The sequence below is a fragment of the Sphaerodactylus townsendi genome, linkage group LG01 (genome assembly GCF_021028975.2).
Source record: "Sphaerodactylus townsendi isolate TG3544 linkage group LG01, MPM_Stown_v2.3, whole genome shotgun sequence".
Lineage (NCBI taxonomy): Eukaryota > Metazoa > Chordata > Lepidosauria > Squamata > Sphaerodactylidae > Sphaerodactylus > Sphaerodactylus townsendi.
Window position 1 is genome coordinate 169,824,506 of NC_059425.1, and position 26,940 is coordinate 169,851,445.

The following is a 26,940-nucleotide window of genomic DNA, read 5'->3' on the forward strand; positions in this document are numbered from 1 at the left end:
AACAGCCCTTACCGTCAGGAAGTTCTTCCTAATTGTAGGTGGATTCTCTTTTCCCATTGTTTGAATCCATTACTCTGTCCTAGTTTCTGGAGCAGCAGGAAACAAGCTTGCTCCATTTTTAACATGACATCCCTTCAAGTATTAAAACATAGCTATCATGTCACCCCTTCTCCAGACTAAACAAACCCAGCTTCCTAAGTCTCTCTTCATAGAGCATGGATTCCAGACCTTTTACCATTTTGGTCACCATCCTCTGGACACACTCCAGTTTGTCAGTATCCTTCCTGAATTGTAGTGCCCAGAACTAACACAGTATTCCAGGGAGATCTGACCAACACAGAATAGAGTGGTACTATTACTTCCCTTGATCTAGACATTATACTCATACTGATGCAGCTCCACTTCTTCCCTTCCTATCCCCATGAAAGACACCTTTTGAGGAAGATGGGACTAAGGGAGTTCTGAGAGAACTGTGACTAGCCCAAGGTAACCCAGTAGGCTTCGTATGGAGGAGTGGGGAAACAAACTCAGTTCTCCAGGTTAGAGTCCACGACTCTTAAATGCTACACCAGCTGATTCTTAACCATTATACCATACTGGTAAGGGAGACCACCAAGGAAGACTGCAGAAGAAAGAAATGTCAAACCACCTCTATTTCTCACTTATCTGGTAAGGCCCTTGGTGAGGTAGCCGTAATTCAGCTGCGCCATGACGGCACTTTACACATATACCTATATGTGCTAGTATTGTGTTCTCATTCATGAACAGAAATAAATATAAACCTATTTTATTAAGGAAAAAATAAGGAAAGAGTGACATTTGGTTTTGAAGTTGCTTAACGAAGTTGAATCTCTGTTAGCAGAAGAAATATAGGTATGTGGGTTTAGATTGGCTGACCATTTGCTTTTCATAGAAATCATAGAAACATTGAGTTGGAAAGAACCACCAGTGCATGTCGTCCAACTCCTTGTGCAATTGATCTATGCCTAGAAGATAGCAAAAAAACCCCAAAAACCCAACCCCTTCAGGATTCTTGGTCAATCTGGCTGGAGGAAAATTTCTTCCTGACTCCAAAGTGGTGATCGACATTATCCTAGGGATGTCTGAAAGGGCCACGAGAGCCAGGCACTGACACAACTCTTTCTACCGTCTCTCTCATGATCTGCCGAAGTTCACAGAATCAGCATTGCTGTCAGATGGCCATCAGATCTGTGCTTAAAAACCTCCAAGTAGGACAGACCACCACCTCCTGAAGAAGCCTTCTCCACTGAAGAACTTCTCTGTCAGGAAGCCCTTTCTGATGTTTCACCGAAAACTCTTGTGATTTAATTTCAAACTCTTGGTTCTTTTCCAGCCTTCTGGGGTAACAGAAAACAACTCTGTATGACAACCGCTCAAGTACTTGAAGATGGTTATCATATCACTTCTCAGTCATATCCTCTCCAGATTAAAGATGAGAAATTTATAACCCAGAAGGCAGATACTTTAAAAAGTGTGGAGAAATCTTCTCTAAGTGACTGATAGTAAAGGAAGACGAGGGATAGAACTTCTACAACTTTTTGATGAGAAAGGAAGGGATTGTGAAGAATGAACAAAAATATTAAGGGATAAATTTTATTCAGTTTATTTAATGGTGTGTCATTCTCCATATGATGCAGTTCCCAGTACTGCTTATGTTGCCATTGTGTCTTTAAAATGTGTGCACTTAGCATCTGTTATGTCATTTTATGAAAAGCTACAACCTTGTTTGGGCAAGTGTAGAACGAGAACAGTAGCTTGAAACTCAAATTTATCAGCAAACTACATCCATCATGCAAAGAGCTTGTTACAGAAGGTCATTTTTCTCTAGAAAAAAATAGGAGCAGCATTCCCCTTAATACAGTGTCCAACACTGTAGTTGCTATGCACATATCTGTTCTTTTAGTGCCACGGAGGAAAGCAAAGATGTGAGTTCATATAAAAAGGCAGTGAGAGAGAACCCCATGAGCAGGATTTTGATGGTGGGATATCAGAACTACTAACAGTGCAATCCTGAGCAGAGATACACTCCTTCTTCTTCAGTGGATCTTTGTCATCCAAGCTGGTTGGGTCATGCCTCCAACTGTTCAGGTAGGGCTATGCAAATTTTTTGCAACTCTTCTGGACTGTAAGGAGCTTCCCTATCCAGTTTTGATAGTCCTGTTGTTCAGCAGGTCACTATTGATTTAGCTCCACTCATCTAGCTGGTTTTTGTGATAGCTATTTCTTATTTCTTAGGTTAGTTAGCTTGGGTCTGGCTGGGATTGTCAGCTCCAAGCTGGTAAATTCCTGGAGATTTTGTGGTGGAATCTGAGGAAGGCAGATTTGTAGGGAGAGGCCTCAGCTGGATATAATGCCATAGAGTTCCCCTCCAAAGGTGCCTTTTTTTCCGGGGGGGCGCGGAGATCTGTGTCATCTGAAGAAGTGAGGTACCATCTCACAAATCCTTGAGGGTTCCCTACCATGCAAGTAATCATGGCCCAGTTGCTACACCACACAACTAGGCCACAGTTTGCCTAGGTAGAGAGTGACAGCGGGAAGACGGAAAGCTTAAGACAGCAGGTCAAATAAAGGTAGGTTGGCTGTTGAGCGGGAAGGAGATAGGGTTGCCACACCAGGTTTGGAAATTCCTAAAGATTTGGAGGAGGGTGGAGTCATGAATTTCCCAACCTGGAGCTGGCAACCCTGAGAGGGATTTCTGTAGTTGGGAGACCCACTTTTATTCCAGGAGATCTCTGAGTCCCATCATTATGTTGGCAACACTAGTCAGAGAGAAAGAAGCAGAAGAGAGAGGCTATGGGGGCTTTCGGGCAAGGGAAAGAGAACATCGTTGGGGAGGGGAAAATGAGTTTCCTCCAGCACGTCTGTTTGAGTACCCACTTGACTAACATATAATTTTATATAACTTAAAAAGCTTTTTAATGTAAATTTTAAAAAACCCTACTAAAACTGCTTTTAAAAACATACCCTAAGGAAATGAGCACCATTGTTTGTTACTGAAATAGAAAATAATTGCCTTCGAAACAAAATCTACTTGAGCAAATTTTATTTTTGTTTTGTTCTTTAATCCTCGGAAACTTGGTCCATCTGTGAGTGCTGAAAAATAGATTATAAATAGGTCCATGCAAATATTTTTGTCATAAGAAATATACTGTTTAATAGGGAAAAAATAGCAATTTTGCGTAATTAAATTCAGATTATTTCTGTTCCATTTTAATTCATTCTTAATGATGAATGGAAATTGGATTTTTCTCACTTTGCTTTTGTAGTTTATGCGAGTTGCGAGTGAAGCAATCTCTGTAGTGAACTGTGTGCTATGTTTTGTTTTTATGGAGCACTCTTGTAAAACGCAAGTGTCAGTATGTTTTCTGTGATACAAGACCCTAACAGAATATTTTTTGGGAAACTGTTGGAAATATATTCCACACTGAAAAGTCAAGTGGTAGATTACTTCAGGTTTCATGTTTACCACCACTGAAGACATTATCTGGTATCTCCTGAGGTAAATTGGGGTGGCTGCTTGGGAATCCGAATCTTTTCTTCTTCATCACAGATTACTTTCTCCTCAGTCTCTTGGATTAGGACTTCTTGAAGTGCAATTTTTGAAGAGAGCTGTAGAACAAAAAGATACAGATGTCCTTTTGGGGGGGGGGGCGGGGGAGAATGGAGGCAAGAGAGAGAGAGAGATTGAATTGAGATTAAATAACACCTCTGTGTTTCTTTCTTTTGTTATTTCCAGGCAGCCTCCGAGGTTCCCTCTGAGAAAAGGCAGACGCTGCCTTTGGCCGAGATGTCACGGCACCATAGCCGATTTGAAAGAGATTATCGCACAGGATGGGACCGCCGAGAATGGAGTGCCAACGGGAACCACGTGAACAGCAGTAACTGTAACAGCACGGTCAACAGCAATAGCAACAATAGACCAGGGCTTCTGCCTGTGCCAATTGTACCCTCACGGCTACATGCTCCGGCCACAGTTACTTGTACCACTGTCAACAGTGATGTGATAACTACCCTTGCGGCCAACTCTTCGGCAGCCTCAACAACCAAAGTAAGAAACAGATTTTATATATTCTGTATTAAGGACTAGTTAAGGAAAATCTCCATAGGAGGCGGTGTCACTTTGCCCCGTTAGATTATGTTGTTGCCTGAAAAGCCCACTGGCAGTTTGTGTTGTGATAAACAGCATAGATGCTGACAGCTCCTTAGATCTTACTACATTATACTTTCAACATGAACTTTTAAAAAAAAATCAATCTGAATAAGAATTACTGTGCATTTCTAACTTCAAGCAACACAAATATTACCAATCTTGGTACTTCTGGATTAAAATAACCTTGAGGATGCAGTCATTTGCTACCTCCATATCAATGTTATTTTTGCTTGCCTGCAAATACTTTGTGTCACAGAATGACTTCACCAGTGATGGTCCAGTGGATCTTATTAAGGTTTGAATACCTTCAGAGACTGGTACATTATTTGTGAAAATGAGTTACCAATATTTCCTTTCAACCAGAACTAAGCTTGTCAACAGTAAACTTTTACTCTTTTATGCCGCTTTTAAGGATGCTGCCATTACACAGTCTCTCAAGCTTCCAACTTGTGTCTTCAACTGCTATCTTTCTTTTCCTTTCTGCATTTTCTTTTCCTTTCTGTATTAACTGGTGTTGCCACACCATATTCTGATGATGTCACATTTAAACTATTTCGATTGTCGCCCCTCCCCCCTTCTATCAACTATCTCTTCACTTCCATTGACCATCATCTGTCTAGTCAAGAAATGACTTGGATAAAACTGGGGGGGGGGGGGGGAGTCAGGGTGGAGGTCCTGAAAAAGTTTCTTTTTGACTTTTCTAAGGAAAAAAATGCAAACTTTGAAATGACTTTCAAGGCTAGGTTATTTAGGTGGAAAGTGCTGTCAGGTTGCAGCCACTAACAGAGACCCCGTAGGATTTTCAATGCAAGAGACCAACAGGGGTGGCTTGCCACTTATTGCATCTGCACAGGAACCCTAGACTTACTTGGTGGTTTCCCATCCAAGTACTAACCAGTTTCCTCCCTTTACAGCTTTCAAGACCCAATAAGATCCAATACCTTGGGCCATCTAGGTCAGGGCAAGGCAAGATCATACTTACTCAGAATGTATAGTATAGTGGTGGCGAAACTATGGCATGAGTGCCAGAGGTGGCACTCAGAGCCCTCTCTGTGGGCACGCGCGAACAGAGTTTGTCGTGGGGGGTGGTGGAAAACCCCACTGATTTTCATGGGAAGAACTAAAGCATGATCCTTTACCTGGGAGTAAGCTCAATTGCTGGCAGTGGGGCTTGCTTCTGAGTAAACTCTCCTAGGGTTGTGATTCATCCATTTGAAGCGTTGCATGGTTGCTTCACCAAGCTTACTCCCAAGTAACACGCCTCAGAGCCTCTTTCTAAACTAAAACCTCAGTATTCAGGTTAAATTGCTGTGCTGGCACTTTGCGATAAATAAGTGGGTTTTGGGTTGCCATTTGGGCACTCGGTCTCAAAAAGGTTCGCCATCACTGGTATAGTGTGAAGATTTTTTTAAAATGTAAGATAACCTGCAGCATAAAAGGTAAAAGTAGTCCCCTGTGTAAGCACCCAGTAATTGTTGACCCATGATGATGACATTAGGCAGACGATGTTTATGAGGTGGTTTGCATTGGTTCCTGGGACCACCGTTCCTGGTGTCCACCAAGTGTTTTTTTAGAAAGGTGGGGTTTTTGCTTAGCAGGGCTTCTAATTGGCCCTTGGAGAACTCATTGTCTGCCACCACAGTGTAAGGATCCTCACAATGTGAATGAAGGTAAGCTATGTGTATGTAAGGAAATATTTATTTATATTTATTTATTTATTTATATTTTAGGCTTTTATACCGCCCCATCCCCAAAGGGCTCCGGGGGCGGTATAAAAGCCTATTCTATAAAATATGTTCATTTTAAAGGTGTCCTGTTAACTTTGTCCTGAAATGTTGAAGTTACTATTAGAGTTATGCATAACCTCACTAATATTTGTGGGTAGCTCCACTTCCTGTAGCTGCACTTTTGTGATTGGCTGTGCCTCCTGCATCCATCACCTTGTCTCAGAATTACAAAGCCCCTGCTGCCATTGCCTTTGTTGTTTTGGTCCAAGCAGGGACACCCCACCCCTCCTTTGGCACTGGGAAGGCTGGTGAATCAGCCCTACATATACTGTAGGCATAAACAATGTATGGTCAATGCAGATTTAGTAGCTAAATGTGATTAATGTGGTCTTCAATTACCATAATATGCCATAATGTGTAAATTGAATATTGCATAGTTCAGAGTTTTCAATATGATAAAATTTAACTTGGTGTACAAATATGCTGCTAGCCATATGATGACAGTACAAGATTGTTTCTGTCCAAATAACGCACTTTTTTCTGTTTTCAACTTTTATTTTCTCCTACCTCTAAGATACATGTGTGAAGATAACATAAGGTGCAGCAGTTTGCAGATTTCTCTTTCTTTAGTATTGGGCATACTGACAATTTTGTTTGTAGAAAACTGAAAGATTTATATTTTAAAATTGATAAATTTGCCAAATAGTGTGATTTTATGTGCTAACTGAGTTATGCATGATGCTGTTTATATTGTTAACGCTTGATTAGAAAGTAAATGATTCATATATTTCATATAAGTATGTAAAAGTGTGTGTGTGTATGTATGTGTATGCATGCACGCATATAAGTCAATGATGCTTATAAGTAAATTATGCTTATTTATTTCAAACTTGAAGGAGAAAAATGGGATTTTTCCATGGCTTCAAAATTTCTAAAATTTTTACATGTGTATACTAGTTACCTGAGACCAAAAAAGGGGAGTTTTCTGGCCAAAGCTTCTCAAAAGAGCTAGTATCTCATAACATCTCATTACATTTATAGATCACAGCAGCCATTCAAGACAGACACTGAGCGTTGCGCAGTACTTAACCATTGGATCAATAGTTATGGCCTCTCACCAATTAATCAGGGTACTTAGCCACAAAGGAATTTTCTGTGCTAGTAGTCTGCCATAGAAATAAACTATGCCCGCATTACTACTTCCCATTAAAGGGTTCTTGGCTTCGATTGAGCTAGGTGAATAGCCAGCCAAAGCCACAGTTCCTGTGAGTTGTGCACTGGATTCATAGTGTTGATGGGACAACTTTAGAAAAGGGATCACATTTCCTTTCCTTTCTCCACTAATAGATACACCCCTGTGGAGATCGGGGGCATATGGTGTAGGTCCTCCTACCCCTATCTTCTCATTCTGTTAAACAAAGCTTGGGGTCTTCCTGTAACCCAAGAAGCCTTCTTCCAAGTTGTGACTTTTCCATTGAAGGAAGAGTGATAGTTTGGAGGTTCCTTCGACTGCAAGACAACTTCTTGAAGAATGGTTGGATTCTTCCACAGCGTTTAGATTACATACTGGAACCAGATCACTTACATAAATTCTACAGAATACACTGAAGTGCTCAGAGTACTGATCTCATGAATATCTTCAAGGGGAAACTTTCATAGATAACTACAAACAATGTTCACCTGCTAAATAGTATGTGAACAAGGAAGGACAGACTGTACAGGTAATGGTCATACAGGTAGTAGTGTACTGTACTGTATCATGGAAATTGCAATCCACGTTGCAACTGCTGACATCAGCCAGTGGCTGTCCTAGCCAAGAACTTGGACATAAGAACAGATGAGTTTATTTGTTCACTGGTTTAAAATGTTTATAAGGCCCAGGGTGGCTTATTATAAAATGCCCAAAGGCATCAGAAACTAGCAGTCATACTTAAGTTTCAGAGAGTAGCCATCTTGGTCTGCAGTAGAAGAAAAAATAAGACCGCACACGTGGACAGGAGAAGACAAAGGAGAACAAGGTACAAAATTGAGAGTTTATTTGGCTCTTCTATATTTTGTCTCACCAAAAGAGAAAAGTAAAATTGTAACTGCGTTCGCCGCTTCCAAATTTGAGTCAAGCAGTACACCTTAGAGACCAACAGAATTTTCGATAGTCAAATCTCCCGTCATCAGCCATCCTTCATGAGTGAGGATATTTTAAGAACAGAAAGGAATAAAATCAAGGGCAAGTGATCACCTTCTGATGTTTTATGAATATCAGAATGCCATAACTGAGACTGAAGTGATGATGAAACCAAAAGATAACCAGTTACACTGGCACCATTGGGCCCATCCTAAGATATTTTTTTAAATCTCAGCTTTCCTCAAAGGAGATCAGGATTGTTTATCCAGTTCTCCTTTCCTGATATCTTTCAGTAATATTCTCAAAGAATGTTGTATCTCATATATGAGACTGCGCAGAGACCACGGAGGAGGTGTGTGGGTTGCTTACCAATAACTATTTATCTCCAAATAGTCATCTGCACAATCCCAGAACTCTTTATCTTCCCTGATGTCTCTTTCATTCCTAGGGCAGAAGGGGTTGAGTTGGAAGGTGCTCACCCAATCCTTTCAGCATGCACAGAGATGACAGAGCTATCTACCTGAGGAGCGCACAGTGGTCTACCTCCTTAACTAGAATTCTAGAAATTTACATAGATAATGTGTATACCTATAGAGCAGTGGTGGCGAACCTTTGGCACTCCAGATGTTATGGACTACAATTCCCATCACCCCCTGCCATCATGGCCAATTGGCAGGGGCTGATGGGAGTGTAATCCAGTCTGTCTGGAGATAAAGGATTGCCACCACTGCAACCTAGAATAATAATGGCATATATCTGAAAACAACCCATCTTTTCCTCTGTGATGACACCCTATCTCCAGACTTTAAATTTTAGTACTTAAATTTCACACCCTACATACTGTTGTGACTGCTTAATGTTGTCTTCCTCAACCAGGACAATGTTTGGCCTCTGGGTGCCACCTGCATTCACTTGGCCTATCATGAGAGTATCATAGACTTGAAAGAACCATATGATGAAAACAGGCTTGATGAAAATAACTAAGAAACTGCCAAAAAAAAAACCACCCTTTCCCCCCCTTTTCTTTTTAACGCTCCAATCAACTGTTTAAAAGTGATTGGCTGAGGCTCCTGGTGGGCAGGCCATGAAATTAGCCATCACTAAAATGTTGGTGTCAGTGATGGAGAAGAGTATTTTTAAAGCTCCTTATGGAATAAAATGCCAAAGAGAGTGTTCTAACATACTGCATCTGTGCATGGTTTGCCAGCTGCGCAGTGGCAGATAGGAAGGTGCTCCAAAGGGTGATCACTACTGCCCAGAGAATTATTGGCTGCCCTCTCCCCTCTTTGGAGGAACACTGTAATACTTGCTGCTTAAAGAAAGTTCAGAATATTCTGAAAGACCCGTCTCACCCTGCATACTCTTTTTTTGAAAAGTTACCATCTGGCAGACGATATAGGACCATAAAAACAAGGACAAATAGGCTCAGAGACAGCTTCTATTCTAGAGCCACGGCTATGCTGAACTCCATGGTGTCGCGTTGACGTGACTGGGGCTGTATTGGGATGTATTGTCGAAGGCTTTCACGGCCGGAATCACTGGGGTGCTGTGTAGTTTCCGGGCTGTATGGCCGTGTTCTAGCAGCATTCTCTCCTGACGGTTCGCCTGCATCTGTGGCTGGCATCTTCAGAGGATCTTCAGAGATCCTCTGAAGATGCCAGCCACAGATGCTCAACTAGCCATCAGAGAGAAGAATGCCTACTAAGCTATTAACTCCTTAATCTAACAGTACCTATATGAGGATGGTTGGAAGGGGAGTGTGGAAGATGGGGTGTGAGGATTGAAGTAATGTGCATCGGGGAATGTGCATAATTTTGTTGTGCGTGCACAATGACAATAAAGGTTTATCTATCACAAACATCCATGAGAATTCCTCAGACAACTGCTTCCCAGCATCCTCTGTCATTAGATCAGAATGGTGCCAGCATCTAAATGCATTTGAAGAAATTAGGGGACATTGAAATAGAAAGAAAAACATTTATTACCTTTTTAAATTCCTTTATTAGGTATTTCTCATTTCCTTACCTTTTTGTAAATCAAAACTTTTAAAATTAGTAGATGGCTGTTTATTGTCCTTTTCTAGTTTATAAAAATGACTGGGTAAGCATGCTGGATAATAGTAGGAAATTAAGCAGTTTTAGAAGAGTTTGTGGCAACAGAAAGGGTCTCCAAATGTACCTTCCAACTTTCTGTAATAGCTACATGAGCCAAACAAAACAGATGCAGAAAGGGGAAAGGGCGATAATAAAGTTATTTAAAGAAAGCCAACGGCAAGCTTAGAGATTTACAGTATTTCCATATACCCCATTGGTTTAACTGCCCACGGTAAAGCAACACCGTCAGTAGTGCAGCGAAAAAAATTGGCTAAGGTTTATGCCGTGAACATCTTTCCAAAAATGTCTACAATATTTTGAAACTGTTTCCATTTGTTAACAGTCAAGCAGAAGTAATAATTCACTAAAGTGCGACATTATGTAGTTGCTGTTTGGATATGTTTAGGCTGGAGAGGATTAGAAATCAAGTTCTGAAGCCAGCATAGTGGTTTCATTTGTCTTGACCTCTTGCTCCTGTATGTTTTGTGCTGAGTCCATCTGTTAGCTGTTGATGATCTTCCTTTTCTCCAGATGTTTGAGTCCATTTGAGGTTGATCTGTGATAATAAATTCTGCCCTTGTTTGTAAAAAAGAAGAAGACAATAATGTACAAATTGAGATTCTTTAAAAATGAAATCTTGCCAGGAAAGATACTGTATGGGGGTCTTACATGTGATCTTTCATTATAAAATATTACCATAACTACAGTGGAACCTCGGTTTTCGTTGGTAAACCATCCGAAAAGAATCTATGAAAACCGAAACCAATTAAAACCGAGAACCAAACTTTTTCCACTTAGGAATCAATGTAGAAATCCAAAATTGAAATCCGTTCTAGGCGCTCCAAAAAAGAGCATACCAAAAACACATTTTTTTTTTGGTGGTGAATAAACATAGTGTTTAAGTATTGGTTCTGTGAAATTGGGTTTTCCAGGCTGTTATTGGCCAGTGGTCTGAGTGAGGTGATTTTGTTGTTCCTAGCACGTTTGCCTGCATCTGTGGAAATGCAGCATCTTCAGAGGTGTATCACAAGAGAAAAGTCTGATTTCCACACTGTGTCTAGGTGAGAAAGAGGAAAGTTTGAGTGTGGTACATATTAGTCCATGTCCCAGGGTGGTGAACCAGTCATTAAGTGTTTGGGTAGAACTTGCTATGCAAAGGTGTGGTTGAGTGCATTGTATTGCGGGTGGGATTATCAGTCCATTTTTTAAGTACTGGGAGCCACGCTTTGCTAATTTTTAACGTCTCTTCTTTCTTATTGAAGTTGTCCTGGTGTTTGTGAATTTCAGTGGCCAAAACAGTAACAAACAATAACACTAGGACCAGCTTCAGAGCCAGTGGACCAATGTCGCACCAGAAGCTGTCCAAAGAGGTCTGTTTCTGGCCTTCTCTTTAAAGATTTGTGTCTGAAATGGGGCCAAGGAACATTGTCATTAAGAAACACTAAGTTACAGAGCACTGCCTGCAACGAAAACTTTGTCCAGGGTGATTTTTCTCCACAAACCCCTGCACCTTACCTGCAAATTGATGAAAACCCTAGGCAAATCGATTGAAAACGGAGACAAATTTTTCACTGAAAGAAGAAAAATCGGTGAGTAAGAAAACTATGAAACCGATGAAAACTGAAGGCAATGAAAACCGAGGTTCCACTGTATATAGTTCTTAACCTCCTTCTCTAATTTTAATTCCCAAGTAATTATGCTAACACCTGTTCCCTACTATTTTAGCACAAAACGTTGTATGGATTTCTTTCTTTTTTTTAATAAACTTTATTAGAAAGTAATAAAAGTACAATTTGTACATTCGTATTTTAACCTCATACATTCCATTTCCAGTTTGTTACATTCCATTTCCAATTAATTAAAAAAAGAAATTGGAGTTATCTCCCCAAGATTGGGGGTTTCGTTCTTATCACGTCTTATTCCAGAAGACTTCTCTCCTGGACTTTAGCACGTTTCATAAATCAAAATTAACAGATATGTGGAAATATACTGTATAATCTGCACATATTGGTTCTATCTTATAATGTTTACTACTGTTATATTCTTCACTGATGCCGTTTCAGTATCCAAAACCATATTGCTGGTAGTAGTATTCTGGAAACCAGTACCTTCAGCCTGTCATGCAGTATGCCAGTGCGGAAGCCAGTGTGGTGTAGTGGTTAAGAGCAGGTGGATTCTAATCTGGAGAACCGGGTTTGATTACCCACTCCTCCACCCTAGGAGTGGCAAGGGAGGCTTATCCTAAATAGGAACCAAGATATGTTTCCACGTTCCTATATTCCTGCTGTGTGACCTTGGGCTAGTTCATGGGTCTGCAACCTGCGGCTCTCCAGATGTTCATGGATTACAATTCCCATCAGCCCCAATTGGCCATGGTGGCAGGGGCTGATGGGAATTGTAGTCCATGAACATCTGGAGAGCCGCAGGTTGCAGACCCCTGGGCTAGTCACAGTTCTTCGGAACTCTCTGAGCCCCACCTGCCTCACAAAGTATCTGTTGTGGGGAGAGGAAGGGAAAGGAGCTTGTAAGCCACCTTGAGTCTCCTTGGAGGAGAGAAAAAGGTAGGATATAAATCCAAACTCGTCTTCTCTTCTTCAGTTCCTGAAGGGGTCAAGTCAAGAAGAGCAGAAAGCCATGCCTCTGGGTATCTCCCAAGGATGGCAAGTCTGCAAATTCTATGTCTCTATAAATGTTAGGGAGATTTAAGTCGAATTGCATCAGTATATTTCATAGTAGATGACACTACTTTATTCATTTTTCTAAACTGGGCAAAGCTGCTTAAAACACATTTTAAAAATGAAATTAAGGAAAGTATCTGTAAATGTGTGCCGATGTTTGATAAATTAAACTTTCCCCTGCAGCTCAGGGTTGTTTTGTTCAGATGATTAACTCTAGAAAGAACTGACATCCCAATTAATCTATACAGGCAGCCAATACAAATGCTTGTTTTATTGACTTGCAATGTGTTTATCATCCCTTGAAAGAACTAAGAGGTCTGACCAGGCTTCGGTTCCAGCCCCATTTGAAGATGAAAGCCACTGAGTTTCAAGCACTAATTCACATCACGAAGCACTTAGAAGATCACAAATGCAACATATTTTGGTATACAAAGGGGTGTTTCCAGTCTTTGGCACTTGGATCAAAACTCACTTTGACTTCAGAAGGGAAAAGAATCTGGAGTATCCAGCAAGTCAGTCAAAGTGAGTGTTAGCCAGGAGCTATTTACTTTGAGTGTTTTTTTTACAATCGTTTCATTTTCTTTCCGGCGTGTATCTTCAATTTTCCTTTAAAGTTTGCTTTAATCTATCTGTTGATCCAAATGAAACAAGAAATCTTTTACATATAAAAGGTACTGCTGTCATCTACATTTCTCTGATTCCAGAGAAACTGGAAATCTTTTCCCCCCTGCTTATGAAGAGGGAATTGCATTTGTAAAAAGGTTTAACTTCCTTCACTCTAGAGTTCCATTTTCGCAACCTCTGTGTGCACATAGATGCTAACAGCGCTTTCTAATAAACTTTACTGGCTATATTTAGTTCAGTGATGGCGAACCTATGGCACGGGTGCCAGAGGTGGCACTCAGAGCCCTCTCTGTGGGCACACACAGAGTTCATCATGTGAAAGGGAAATTGCCCCCCCCCCCCCCAACCACATCTAGGCTGGCCTGGGCTGCTGGGCTTGATTATTAGCATTAAACCTAAGACATAGTTTTGGGGAAGCAGTATAGGTAATCCTGTTAAGCGCTGTTAAAGCCCACTGATTTTCATGCAAAGAACTAAAACACGATCCTTTACCTGGGTGTAAGCTCGGTTGCTGGCAATGTGGCTTGCTTCTGAGTAAACCCTCCTAGGGTCGTGATTCACCCGTTCTAAGAGTTGCATGGTTGCTTCAAAGCAAAGCCAACAACTACCATCAAGCTTACTCCCGAGTAATGCATGCCTCAGAGCCAACCATTTTTTCTAAACTAAAACCTCAGTATTCAGGTTAAATTGCCGTCTTGGCACTTTGTGATAAATAAGTGGGTTTTGGGTTGCAGTTTGGGCACTCGGTCTCAAAAAGGTTTGCCATCACTGATTTAGTTGAACTAAACAACTGAAGCAAACAAACAAAACAGGATTTCCTTTCCACATATCTCATCTGAACTTTAACCTCAACTGTGACCAGGCACAACAATGTCCACTGTTGTAAAAAGATTGAGAAAAAGACTGTACCAACTGTTAAACAATTTTTGTTCTCTTTTGATAGTAACTGTGGGTCATTCTAGATGTGATGCAGGAATCCATGATGAGGATCCCTTTCTGTTCCATTCCATTCTTTCCTATACATTTCAAACATTCCTCATGGTGTTTTATCCATCTAGATCAGTGGTTCCCAAACTTATTTGGCCTACCACCCCCTTTCCAGAAAAAATATTACTTAGCGCTCCCTGGAAATTAATTTTTTTTAAATTTTAATAGCAATTAAACAGAAAGATATATGTATTAATGTTTCTACCTGTGGCCATCACTGCCCCCCTGGATCGCTGCAGCACCCACCAGGGGGCAGTGGCGCCCACTTTGGGAATCACTGATCTAGATTATCTGCTCCCTGGCCTATTATTTAAGAGATGGACAGGAAAAGGAAGCCAGGTAGATGATAGGAAGCGATTTTTGCTAGAAGACCAGCTGATGGTTGGAAACTGTAGAAAGAATAACACCACCAGTTCTTAGTGACCTTCTAGCATGGTATTCTGAGTTCTGTAGGATCCATGGATGTGTAAGTTCTCCAAATGATTACTGCATTGATACTTAAGGTCCGTGGGATGTATGAATGGAATGTAGACTTCAGTTTCTGTAATGAGATTTTTCTCCTCTCCAAATGTGGGCAACACTGTCTAGGAAGATTGCTGTCTTGGAAGGGCAGTTTTACATATTAGCAGGCCTCCCTGGTCTCTTTCCTCCCTTTTTCTTTTCTTCTTTGTCCTCCTCAGCCCCCCCCCCCCTTTGGGATTTGTTGGATCTCCCCTGTCTCTTCTGATCTTCCCGTCATTAGTATCCCCTGGTCCAGTCCAGTATCATCATATTAATGATGACTCCCTTTGTATCAGTGGAGAACATTGGTTTTAATCATATGAGAGGTGGCAACACAGTTTAGGGTGCTATACATATTATATTGGAATTTATGAGTTTAATTATAATGTTTTAGACTTGAATTTTATTATTTATTGATTGCTGGTGGTTGTTGTAAGCCGCCCTGAGTCCAGCCTTGCTGAGAAAAGGCAGGGGTATAAATCAAATCAATAAAGATGAGAGCGCCCAGTGAAAACACGTTGCCCAAAAACACCAGCAATGGAATCGGTGGGAGAGTTATATGTAGGAACTGGCAGATAATTGATAGGTCTGTATGACAGGAGATTCATCGCTGTGTCTTGCCTGTTCTGTAATTGGCATCCTTTCTCAGTCTTGTCCATTCTAGGAATGATTTAACTGGAAAAAACCCTTTTGCTAACAAAGTTTGAAGTTTTAAAAGGGGTCACCTAATGACAGTCATTTTATGTAGGCCAGTCACTGTGAATCAATTACTGCTCCTGACTGCTGTAACACGTACCTCAAAAATAGAGCACGTTTAAACAGCACAAGTCACAGTACATGGAATTGCAGCTTTGGGAGGTGAATCACGAACTATGCACTCCCCTCCCCCTATTTTGTATTTTTTGTCAGTTTTTCCCCCAGTTTGTCCATCAGTTCTGGCCCTGAGCCTGTCTTTACAGTTTGGGAGCACTTTTAGGTTTAGTTTTGCAGTATGCCCACCCAAAGTGATCTGGGCATGTGAAAGAGGTGTTCTGAGTTGTACGTTTTTTGCGCTGCTGATTGAACAAGAGTCATGGGTTTGCCGTTGTGATCCGAGCAGCAATGAACAAAAAACATTGAGCACTGAGTTCTGCAACCAAGAACCATGAAGTAATTTCCTTCTTAAATGCAACCTAATAAGTCACAGTACAAAGCCTTTGGGAATCTGTTTCATCCTCTTGTCAGCAACCTTCATTGCGCTGCACATCCTCGCCAGTTTCACCTTTCTCAGCTTAGGGCTAAAACGATGTGTGGATTATTATAGATTTTTTTGGATCCTGGAAATGAAATTGGTGGCACTGAAAATGAAGGGAGCAAGTTGGCTATCAAATGAGTGTTGACACATCCCTACCATAAAAGAATGTCCATTATCCATTAAGTGTTGAAGTGGAACTCTCACTACCTGCACAATTGATTTTTCACTTAGCAGATTGTCTATTCGTTGTCTCTTCTGCTACGGCTTTGAATAAAAAAAGCTACTTCTTTTGCCTTCACCAATGCCTCATTGAGCAGTGATAGACTTGTGTTTTATTTTCTCTGGAAGTCCCCTCGGTTCTCCCATCCTTGTGCTCCCGAGGTTGAAATTACACCTCTCGTACTTTTAGATGTAGATCTATAGATTTCTGCATTTGCAAATGTTGGCATGATAACCATAATTGTTTTATGAAGAGTTTCTGAACTGGATTGTTTGACCTTCTGCTGAGGACAAGGTGTGCAACATCCGTAGAGCATCTGTTTGGAGACCTGAAGATCCCAGATTCAGTTCTTGACATCTCCAGTTAAAAGGCAGTTTTAGGTAGTTAGCCAGTAGCAGAAGAGTAAGATGTAAGTCTAGTAGCACCGTAAAGACCAACAGTATTTCTAGGGTTTAAGCTTTTAAGAGTCAAAGTTCCCTTGGTTAGATAAGGAACGTGGACTCTGAAAAGCTTCTGCCCTGTGAATCTTGTTGGTCTTTAAAGTGCTACTGAAATATTGCCCCAGCTAAGAGTCACACAGTCGGTAATGTGAAAGACCTCTAGCTAGAACCTCTGGGAGCCACTGTTAGTCAAATCATTGGTCTTTCAAATTCAGTCCTGTCCACTCAGCATACGGCAGCTTCGTACGCGAAGTTGTAGGCAAAAGACTCTAAATACCGGGTTAACCTTAAGCAGTCTAGGACTTACTCAAATGCAAAGCTTTATGAATTGGATAAATTACAGATCTCAACAAACATGTGACCATTGTTCCATAGGCAAAGAGCAGCCAGCAATTTTCATTTGAGGGCACTTTTCACATTAATGATATTGAGACCATAAATGAAGTATGTTAACTCAGAATATGTGCTTCCGTAACGTGTGATGATGAGTGGTTGTGTTTGGAAGACAGTACAGACATCATTTTCCCATTGTGTACCCAGAGCAGCAATAAACAAAAACATTTGTTGTTATTGGTTGGCAAAGTTCATAAAATGTCTATGGGGTGAATTCTCCAACTCTGGGGTTTCTTAAGGGTATCATAATTCTAAGGGTATCATAATTCTAAGCAGTAGAAAGAGTTTTATCTCAGGTTTGACACATTTGTCAGTATCCATCCACTGTCCTGATATAACACAAATTCTAGTATCCTGTTCCTTGTTTGTAAAATGGTGGTGGACCCATCGCCACTACTGAAATGACCGAAGTAGCTTGGTCTTTGCTGTAGGCTGACTGGCTAATCTGTATGATGAAAGCTGGGAAAGGAACATGCTTCTGTCATAGAAAGCAGCCTCCATAATCTTTCATTTGAGCTCTAGGAGCCAGTGTGATTTGGTTTGCACGCACAAGACACGGAGAAAGGAATGCCATGCAACACAAGCAGCCACAACTTCTGTGTGATGTCTTGTTGTCCATATATGTACTGTGGCAGTGTACATATGCACCAACAAGCTCAGCAGGATTATTTTCTGCCCTTTTGTCCTCTGATTCTGGCAACCAACCAAAAAAAGTAAAATTCTGCTGAGCCTGCAAAAGTCTGGCCTTTTGCCAACTTTGTTAATTCCACCATTCATCCATTATAGGGTTTATAGTCCCCCCCCTGTGTGAAGTATTAATAATAATCAGAAAAGCAACATACCACCTAGCAGGTCTTGAAGTTTTACGGAAGGTTGGGAGGGTTAAAGTGTCATATGACTGGTTGCCAAGGAGCCACCCAAATATTTCCTGCTGCTCCCTGTTATAACCAATGGGGGATGCTTTGGCAGTTGCTAGGTAACGGGTTCTGTGATTCCCGCTAATTTCTTTCCACCTCCTGTAATTAAGCCTCCTGAGCCCTATCAACCTGAAGAGGTTATTCAACAGGAGGACTGAAATTCCTTCTGCTGCTGTTGCAAGCACTTTTTACATTTGGCTTTTTCCCAACAGGACTCTGTTCTAGCTGGAGGGGAGAAAATTAGAATGCTGCAAATTGTTGCGTAGCAGGTCCCAAAAATTATTCCACTTTTCTTCCATTATTAAACTTCTGAAGTTCTCCTGGCACAAAGCCAGCAGTAGTGTGACACTGGTGGTCGCTCCTGATGAATGCTATGGTCAGGCTGGCCATTCTGTAAGTCTGGAAAAGCCAACAAATAGCCAGTTTCAATCTGAGAGTCAACAGGTTCTAAAAGCTATGTGATATCGCTTGAGCACTGAGTCAAATTGGCAAAACCTCTCTATTGGAGGTCCATCGATTTTGATTGGCCTTCACATTCAGCCTTTACTTGTAGCTTTCCTGCCCTCGTCCTTGAGTCCTCTTGCTTGAGGACAAAGAGCTCAGGAGAAATGGAGCAAACCTAACACTTTGTATCCAATTTAGAGACATTCTGTATCTGCGAGATGAATTATCACTGCCTCTGATCTCTTGAAATCTGGAACAAAGTGAAAGCAAGTCTTACTTACTTACTTACTTACTTACTTACTTACTTACTTACTTACTTACTTACTTACTTACTTACTTATTAAATTTGTGCCCCACCAAATCTCCCAGAGGACGCAGGATGGCTCCTTCCTCCTCCTGAGGAGCAGCAGTGGTGTAGTGGTTAAGAGCAGGTGTACTGTAATCTGGAGGAACTGGGTTTGATTCCCCGCTCTGTCGCTTGAGCTTGGGGGCTTATCTGGGGAATTCAGATTAGCCTGTGCACTCCACCACACACCAGCTGGGTGACCTTGGGCTAGTCACAGTTCTTCTGAGCTCTCACAGCCCCTCCTACCTCACAAGGTGTTTGTTGTGAGGGGAGAAGAGTTTGTAAGCCCTTTGAGACTCCTTAGAGGAGAGAAAGAGGGAGATATAAATCCAACTCTTCTTCTAAGACTCAGTCCTTCTCACAGAATAGTGGCATTTATCCATGATTAATGATGGGTTTTGTTATACAAAAGAAAAATATGGGATGAAGACCAAACCTAGAAAACCTGGCTAGAAAACCTGGCAACTTCATAACACTAGGCTTCATAACACTAGGCAACTTCATAACACTTTGGGATGGCCTGGTCCAAACTGTACATCTTCTGTGATTCGGTTCTCTTCTTTGTCTTTCAAATGTTTGAGACCCCAAAGTGGCAACTGGACAGTTATAGCTACTTGGCCTCTTCTGTTCATTTATTCATATTGATTAGAGGTTCTTTTCCTCCTAATATAGGACTCAAGGCAACTCTCAAAATAAACATCAAATATTTTAAAATAGCTGAAATCGTTGTTGTTGTTGTTGTTGTTGTTGTTGTTGTTGTTGTTGTTGTTGTCGTTGTCGTTGTCGTTGTCGTTGTTGTTGTTGTTGTTGCTAGGACGTTGTAATGTATCAGTGTAGTATTCGTGAGGATCCCAGCAGGGCTGCCTTTTGAATCTGACAGATGTTGATTTTGTTGATTTGAAGATGTTTCCAGTGCTGCCTTAGTGTCCTTGGAATGGTACCCAGGGTGCCTATTACCACGGGGATGACCTCAGCTGGATTGTGCCATTGTCGCTGTATCTCGCTTTTCAAATCATGCTATTTAGCGACCTTCTCATGTTCTTTTTCATCGACCCAGGTATTTCTTTGTTGATGATGGTCACTTTCTTGTCCTCCATCACAGTGATATCTGGTGTATGTCCATTTGGATTTGAAAGTCCCACAAGATCTTGACCTTCTCATTTTCTGTGACTTTCTTTGGACAATGTTCCCACCAGTTTTTAGCTGTCCTGATGTTGTAATTCTTGCATAAATTCCAGTAGATTGTCTTGGCCACCAAGTTGTACCTCTGTTTGTATTCAGTCTAGGGCCTCTAGGCAGTTGTTTTGCAGCAGCTGAGTATGTGATGTATAGTTTCGTCAGCTTCCTTGTACTGTGATTATAGCAGCCAGAACAGTTCAAAAATACATCACTTCCTGTGTAACCCATCATGCCACTTTTAGAACTTTCGACTAATCGTTTGGTTGTTCTGGTTTCCTTGTACCCTACCTTTCCAGACCAAAGATTAATTGCCACTAGAAGACTGGTCTCTTGAGTTCCAATTTGCTATACCACATTTGTTAAATGAAACACAGTTTCTTGTGCAAGTGATAACTATTGGTATAAGACTCTGGAAGCCTTCTCTGTAGAATGAAGTTAGTGGAAGGCACAACGCATGACTTCTCATTGTGGGAATGGGTCTTTTCCTCTTTCCTCGCCTTGTGCGTGACATGGTACCCTCCTCTGCTTTGGTTCTTCTGGTTCTTTATGGCTTCTTCATAAGAACATAAGAACAAGCCAGCTGGATCAGGCCAGAGTCCATCTAGTCCAGCACTCTGCTACTCGCAGTGGCCCACCAGGTGCCTTTGGGAGCTCACATGCAGGATGTGAAAGCAATGGCCTTCTGCGGCTGTTGCTCCCGATCACCTGGTCTGTTAAGGCATTTGCAATCTCACATCAAAGAGGATCAAGATTGGGAGCCATAGATCGACTTCTCCTCCATAAATCTGTCCAAGCCCCTTTTAAAGCTATCCAGGTTAGTGGCCATCACCACCTCCTGTGGCAGCATATTCCAAACACCAATCACACGTTGCGTGAAGAAGTGTTTCCTTTTATTAGTCCTAATTCTTCCCCCCAGCATTTTCAATGAATGCCCCCTGGTGAGAAAGAGAAAGAGAGAAAAATTTGTGAGAAAGAGAGAAAAATTTCTCTCTGTCAACATTTTCTACCCCATGCATAATTTTATAGACTTCAATCATATTCCCCCTTCATATCCCTTCTTCACTCTTCCTCAGTAATCATATCAACATAATCTAAGTTTAATTCTTTTTTCCCACACTTTTGTGGAGAAAGGGGGTTATAGATTATCCTTTACTTGCTAAAACAGTTAATATATGATCATACATTTCTTGAGTCTTTTTCAGGTCGCTTGCATGAAAGTATAACTTGAATCGTTTCTAAGTTTCTACTTCATAAGCATTTACAGACCATACGGAATCTCTCTGATAATTAGTAAATTTGAATTCAGGTAGGAATGCTCGATAACGTATCCTGGGACGGCGTCCGGTTTGCTGTCAGACGATGCATTTTGCTTTGGCTGAGGGTGTAATGGCCTTTCTATCACTGCTGTTTGCCTGCTCAGAGTGCAGAAGCTTGTGCAGTCCCTGCTGTCTCTTTCTCAAGAGAAGCAGGAGATGTTGACAGTGAATATAGTAAAGTGGGAATAGCTAAAATGATGAAGTGAAATGGTACCCTGTTTCCCCGAATATAAGACATCCCCTAAAAATAAGACGTAGTAGAGGTTTTGCTGAAGTGCGAAATATAAGGCATCCCCTGAAAGTAAGACATAGCAAAGTTTTTGTTTGGAAGCATGCCCGACGAACAGAACACAGAAAAATAAGACATCCCCTGAAAATAAGACATAGCGCATCTTGGGGAGCAAAAATTAATATATGACACTGTCTTATATTCGGGGAAACATGGTAGATTAATGGAATTATGAATGAGATTTATGTTCACATAATGGGCACTCATTTTAGCAGCATGAGTTTTACATATGCTGAAGATTTTTAGAATTCTAGCCCTTCTCCCTTAAGAAATTAGTAAATTATTTGAATGTCCCTCTTTCTCCTGCTCTCTTTCAGCATGAGGTTCTTGTGGTGGGTCAGTACATGTGGAGCAGTGCTACAAAGGAACTGTAGCTTGAAAAGTTTTTTGCAGTGAACAAATACATAACCCTCCACTGGATTAAGTAGAATAGGCTACACTGAAACTCTACGGCCCCTTCTGCACATGCAGAATAATGCACTTTCAAACCACTTTCACAACTGTTTGCAAGTGGATTTTGCTATTCCACACATTTGCAAAGTACATTGAAAGTGGATTGAAAGTGCATTGTTCTGCATGTGCAGAAGGAGCCCATGTTATATCACTGAAGTGGCTAAAAATCATCAATTGAGCACTGTTAAAACTTGGTTTGAATGATTCTGTGGTACCTCAAGCACTTTGAACGTTACCTTAGACTTTAAGATACGCAGCAGTGGTGTAGTGGTTAAGAGCAGGTGCTTTCTAATCTGGAGGAACCAGATTTGATTCCCCGCTCTGCCAAGGCTTATCTGGGGAATTCAGATTAGCCTGTGCACTTCCACACAAGCCAGCTGGGTGACCTTGGGCTAGTCACAGCTTTTCGGAGCTCTCTCAGCCCCACCCACCTCACAGGGTGTTTGTTGTGAGCAGGGAAGGGAACAGAGATTGTAAGGCCCTCCTCCTCCTCCTCCTCCTCCTCCTCCTCCTCTTCTTCTTCTTCTTCTTCAGTCATTTTAACATATATTTGCATCTTTCAATTGTTGTGTTCTATAATATATTAATTCCAAAGGTGTAACATAGAAATCTATTTGAAAACTTAAAAACACCATCCTAATACTAACTGGGCTGAGTTATCTAATGTTTAGAGGGAGGAAGGGAGATTTTTCCTTTCAAATCACATTTTGCCTAGTATATGGCAAGCCATTCAAATGTTAGACTGCAATACAAAAATTCAACCTTAAATGGCAGTAGTGCGTTTAAACGTGTGTTTTAAAAATGGCAGCCTGCGTAGAGTCACCTGCTTTTAATTTTCTTTTTGAAAATGTTCTCTTTACTGTGACCTGATAACAACACTAAAGTACTATTGGTTTTCTATTATTAGGACAGGAGTCTTTACACAGACTATGGTTGGAATCCTTTGACCATTTACTCAGAAGCCTTGTTAAATTTAGTGGATTTACTTCAGAGAGCATACGCACAGGATTACTGTGTAAATTACTTGTCTCATGGGACCAGCCAGATAAAGTATGTATCTCACACTCTGTGCCAAGTGTTGATGGTGCCCAAATTCTTAATTTGACCTCTGAAATCCATATTTAATTCCACTGAGGTCAGTGATGCTCCGATTGTTAAAAAGTAGAACTTGGTTACTTTGCTGGATAGGAGATAGCCAACCTGGCTATGATTGTCAAATACCACTGAGTGGCAGGGGTGGTAAATGCCAACATTTAACAGCAGTATGCATAGGTGTGATTAATTAACATCTAGTGCCAACTGTGGGTTGAGAAATTCCTGGGGATTTGGGAGCCTAGGGAAGTGGGGTTGGAGAGGAAGCTCAGCAGGATATAATGCCATAAAGTCAACCCTCTACCAACATAGCCATTTTCTGCAGTGGAATTGATCTCTGTTGGCTGATAATCAGTTTGTCGTTCCAGGTTATCTTCAGGCTCCACCTGGACATTGGCTGCCCTGTCAACTCCATTCAAACAAACCTCAGTTTGTATGTGACTGACCCAACCATGGCTGGTTGTTGTGATTCCATCATCCTTTTCTGTATGCATAGCATGACCGAAGGCTTCCTATGGTTGCCAACCTCCAGTTTATGACTGGAGTTTTCCTGCTGTCACCTGGGGCTGATCTCCAGGTGACAGAGATCAATTCATCTGGAGATAATGGCTACTTTGGAAGGTGGACTCTATGGCATTATACTCCACTGAAGTCCCTCCCCTCCCCAAACCTCACTCTCCTTTGGCTCCACCCCCAAAACCTCCACGTATTTCCCAGCCCAGAGCTGAGAACCCTACTTCCTGGCTTCAGAACCACTGAAATCAGACCTTTGGTTTGCTGTGCAGTCCAGATGTAGGCAGCTGAATTTCAGGTTTAATTCTACTGGGGAATCTCCATTTGTGCGGAGGGAACAAAGTGCAGTTTGCCAAGCACATGCATTTGTCTGTCATTCAGATTCTTAACTTGCCTCGAGGTTTCCGAAACAAAGATGGTTTCAGTTGCACTGCATGCGTGAGTGGAAGAAGAAGGCGGGGGGGGGGGGGGGGAGGGCAGCAAGAATGACAACAAAGTTTGCCCCCATTACCATTGTTTGTGATGTGTGAATGCAGCTCTTGTGAGCAACTTTGCGAAATCCGACACTTAGAAGGTCAAGGTCAATTGTACCGTATTGTATATCAAAACTAATTTACAGTGGCTGTTTAATATGTTTTGTTTTGAAAATGTGCTGACTTTGTGATATTTTATTGTAGATTCATGCTCAGCCTGGGGTGAATGATATTGGGTAAAATATATTGTGCCTATAATTCATATTAATGGAAATTCAATAATAGCAACCTGTCATCTATTGAGATTAGAAATGAGTGCAGATGTTGTGCGATAAAAGCATTAAAAAGGCATTACAAATTACGTTCTATCTCAAAACCATATTGTGTTCCATATAAATAATTTAGAGAGAAGCTGGGCCGAGAAGTCTTTTGGATTGTCCATTTTTAGAGGCCCAGCAGTTACCTTCTACAGCTGACTGTGCACCATTGATCTGATTTATGGATTTCATAAATGCCACGGCCGTCTAATTTAATAAAGTTATTCAGTCTGTGTTTTTAAACAATGTATGTAGTACTTGGGGAAAGCGTTTCCTTCAAACCGAAATGAAATACTATGGCTTTTAATCATTGCGCTGTAATATTTTTGCCTCATTTTCCCGTGAAAAGTTATTGTGCTTTTCAGAATGTATGTGACTTTGTTTTGCATTGTAATGAATGCCCATATTTCATTTATGACTATTTTGATTTACCAGCCATCAGCTGTGCTCTTAAACCTTATTTGACTATTTATTTCAATTGCGGTTCCACCCCCTGCTTGGGAGGGGTGGCAACCGTTTAAAACTGCGAACCACCACCACAATAATAATAATAAAACCGTCTGAATAAAATACTAAATTAAAAGGAGGCTGTATAAAAATGGATTGTTTTCTCCTTGACTGATATCAGCTGCTAAAAATCACCCCGAATAACCAAGGCTTGTGAGAAGAATAAATGTGGACAGATTTGCCAACAGGACAAAAACTTCTACCATTGCGATGTGAAGAAGAAGAAGAAGAGTTTGGATTTATATCCCTCCTTTCTCTCCTGTAGGAGACTCTGTAGGAGACTTACAATCTCCTTGCCCTTCCCCCCTCACAACAAACACCCTGTGAGGTGGGTGGGGCTGAGAGAGCTCCGAGAAGCTGTGACTAGCCCAAGGTCACCCAGCTGGTGTGTGTGGGAGTGTACAGGCTAATCTGAATTCCCCAGATAAGCCTCCACAGCTCAGGCGGCAGAGCTGGGAATCAAACCCGGTTCCTCCAGATTAGATACACGAGCTCTTAACTTCCTACGCCGCTGCTGCTCCCAAAATGTGGCTTCCAAAATGCCTCTGTGTCACCTGGCTTGTTTAAATGTGCCACATCTACGATACAATTAAGGGCATGAACTTGGTCTGTCTTAAATATCTAAGGGAGCAGGCAGCTTGTATAACCCATGCAGGGCTCTTTAGTTCTGAGCCAATCCCCTGGAACTGTGCCTGGATATTGAGTAACTGGTGCAGGTGTTGGAGCAGTGATCTAATACGGTTTTTTGGCAATTTATCCCTGTAAATAGGCAGCCTCCTCCAGCTGAATGACCAAATGTTCTTCAAGGACAGCTCGGCATGGAGCACTCAACAATAACTCAGCCATAAGGTTAGGAAGGCATGAATGTTGGATCCAAATGTGACAGAAATGGGTAGTGCCTCCTCAACCAGTGTTCTGAAGAAAGGGGTTCTCGGCTACAGTCTGAAATCCTAGGGGTGCAGGGGTGGATTCAGGAAAGCTCTTTGAAATTAAATGTTTGGGGGGAGGGGGATTCACAATACTAGAACCAGGGGGCATTCATTAAAAATGCTGGGGGGAAGAATTAGGACTAATAAAAGGAAACACTTCTTCACACAACGTGTGATTGGTGTTTGGAATATGCTGCCACAGGAGGTGGTGATGGCCACTAACCTGGATAGCTTTAAAAAGGGCTTGGACAGATTTATGGAGGAGAAGTCGATCTATGGCTACCAATCTTGATCCTCCTTGATCTGAGATTGCAAATGCCTTAGCAGACCAGGTGCTCAGGAGCAGCAGCAGCAGGAGGCCATTGCTTTCACATCCTGCACGTGAGCTCCCAAAGGCACCTACCTGGTGGGCCACTGCGAGTAGCAGAGTGCTGGAGTAGATGGACTCTGGTCTGATCCAGCAGGCTAGTTCTTATGTTATTAGGGGGGAGGGGGCTGAATTCTTCATATATTGAATATCCCTTTACTCCTCCCTGGCTTGCCTTAAAGGGTGGTATTTATCCATTTAGTTAATTTTTAAAAAATGTTGAAAGAGCTACATGAAAATGCATTAAAGGATGCTACAATTAGTCATGAAGAGCAACTGTGACTAGAGTGAATTGTCAATGTAGTTTGCACAAAAGAAGCTTATGAATACCATGGGGTTTTCTGCACAGTCCTGCAACAGTCCAGTAACGTGCCTCTCCCAGTACTTAAGTCACAGTTCCCAACTTATAATTTATGATCTCTAAGTGTCTGTGACCTAGTTCAAATTCTTCTTTAAGTTTCCTGTCAGGTTCACTGGAGAGGCAGATGAGTTTCCATTTGGATGAACGAGAAGGAGGCAGCCACTGGAAAAGGGCCCTACTGACTGATATTGAGCTTGTCAGGGTGTTCAGTGGCAAAGGTTAGACATGAAATCTGCATTTTGTATTC

The 26,940-nt window shown here is 41.5% G+C and overlaps 1 protein-coding gene across 4 annotated transcripts in view; it reads left to right on the top strand.

The window, feature by feature from the left end:
- Nucleotides 1-26,940, top strand: part of KLHL29 (kelch like family member 29) — a 577,596-nt gene that overhangs the window by 169,474 nt on the left and 381,182 nt on the right. For all 4 annotated transcript variants that reach the window (XM_048499196.1, XM_048499205.1, XM_048499182.1 and 1 more), the window contains one exon: nt 3,758-4,069. In XM_048499196.1, coding sequence (XP_048355153.1) covers nt 3,809-4,069 — 261 coding nt within the window. In that variant the 5' untranslated portion in view covers nt 3,758-3,808. The remainder of the gene's footprint in view (nt 1-3,757; nt 4,070-26,940) is intronic.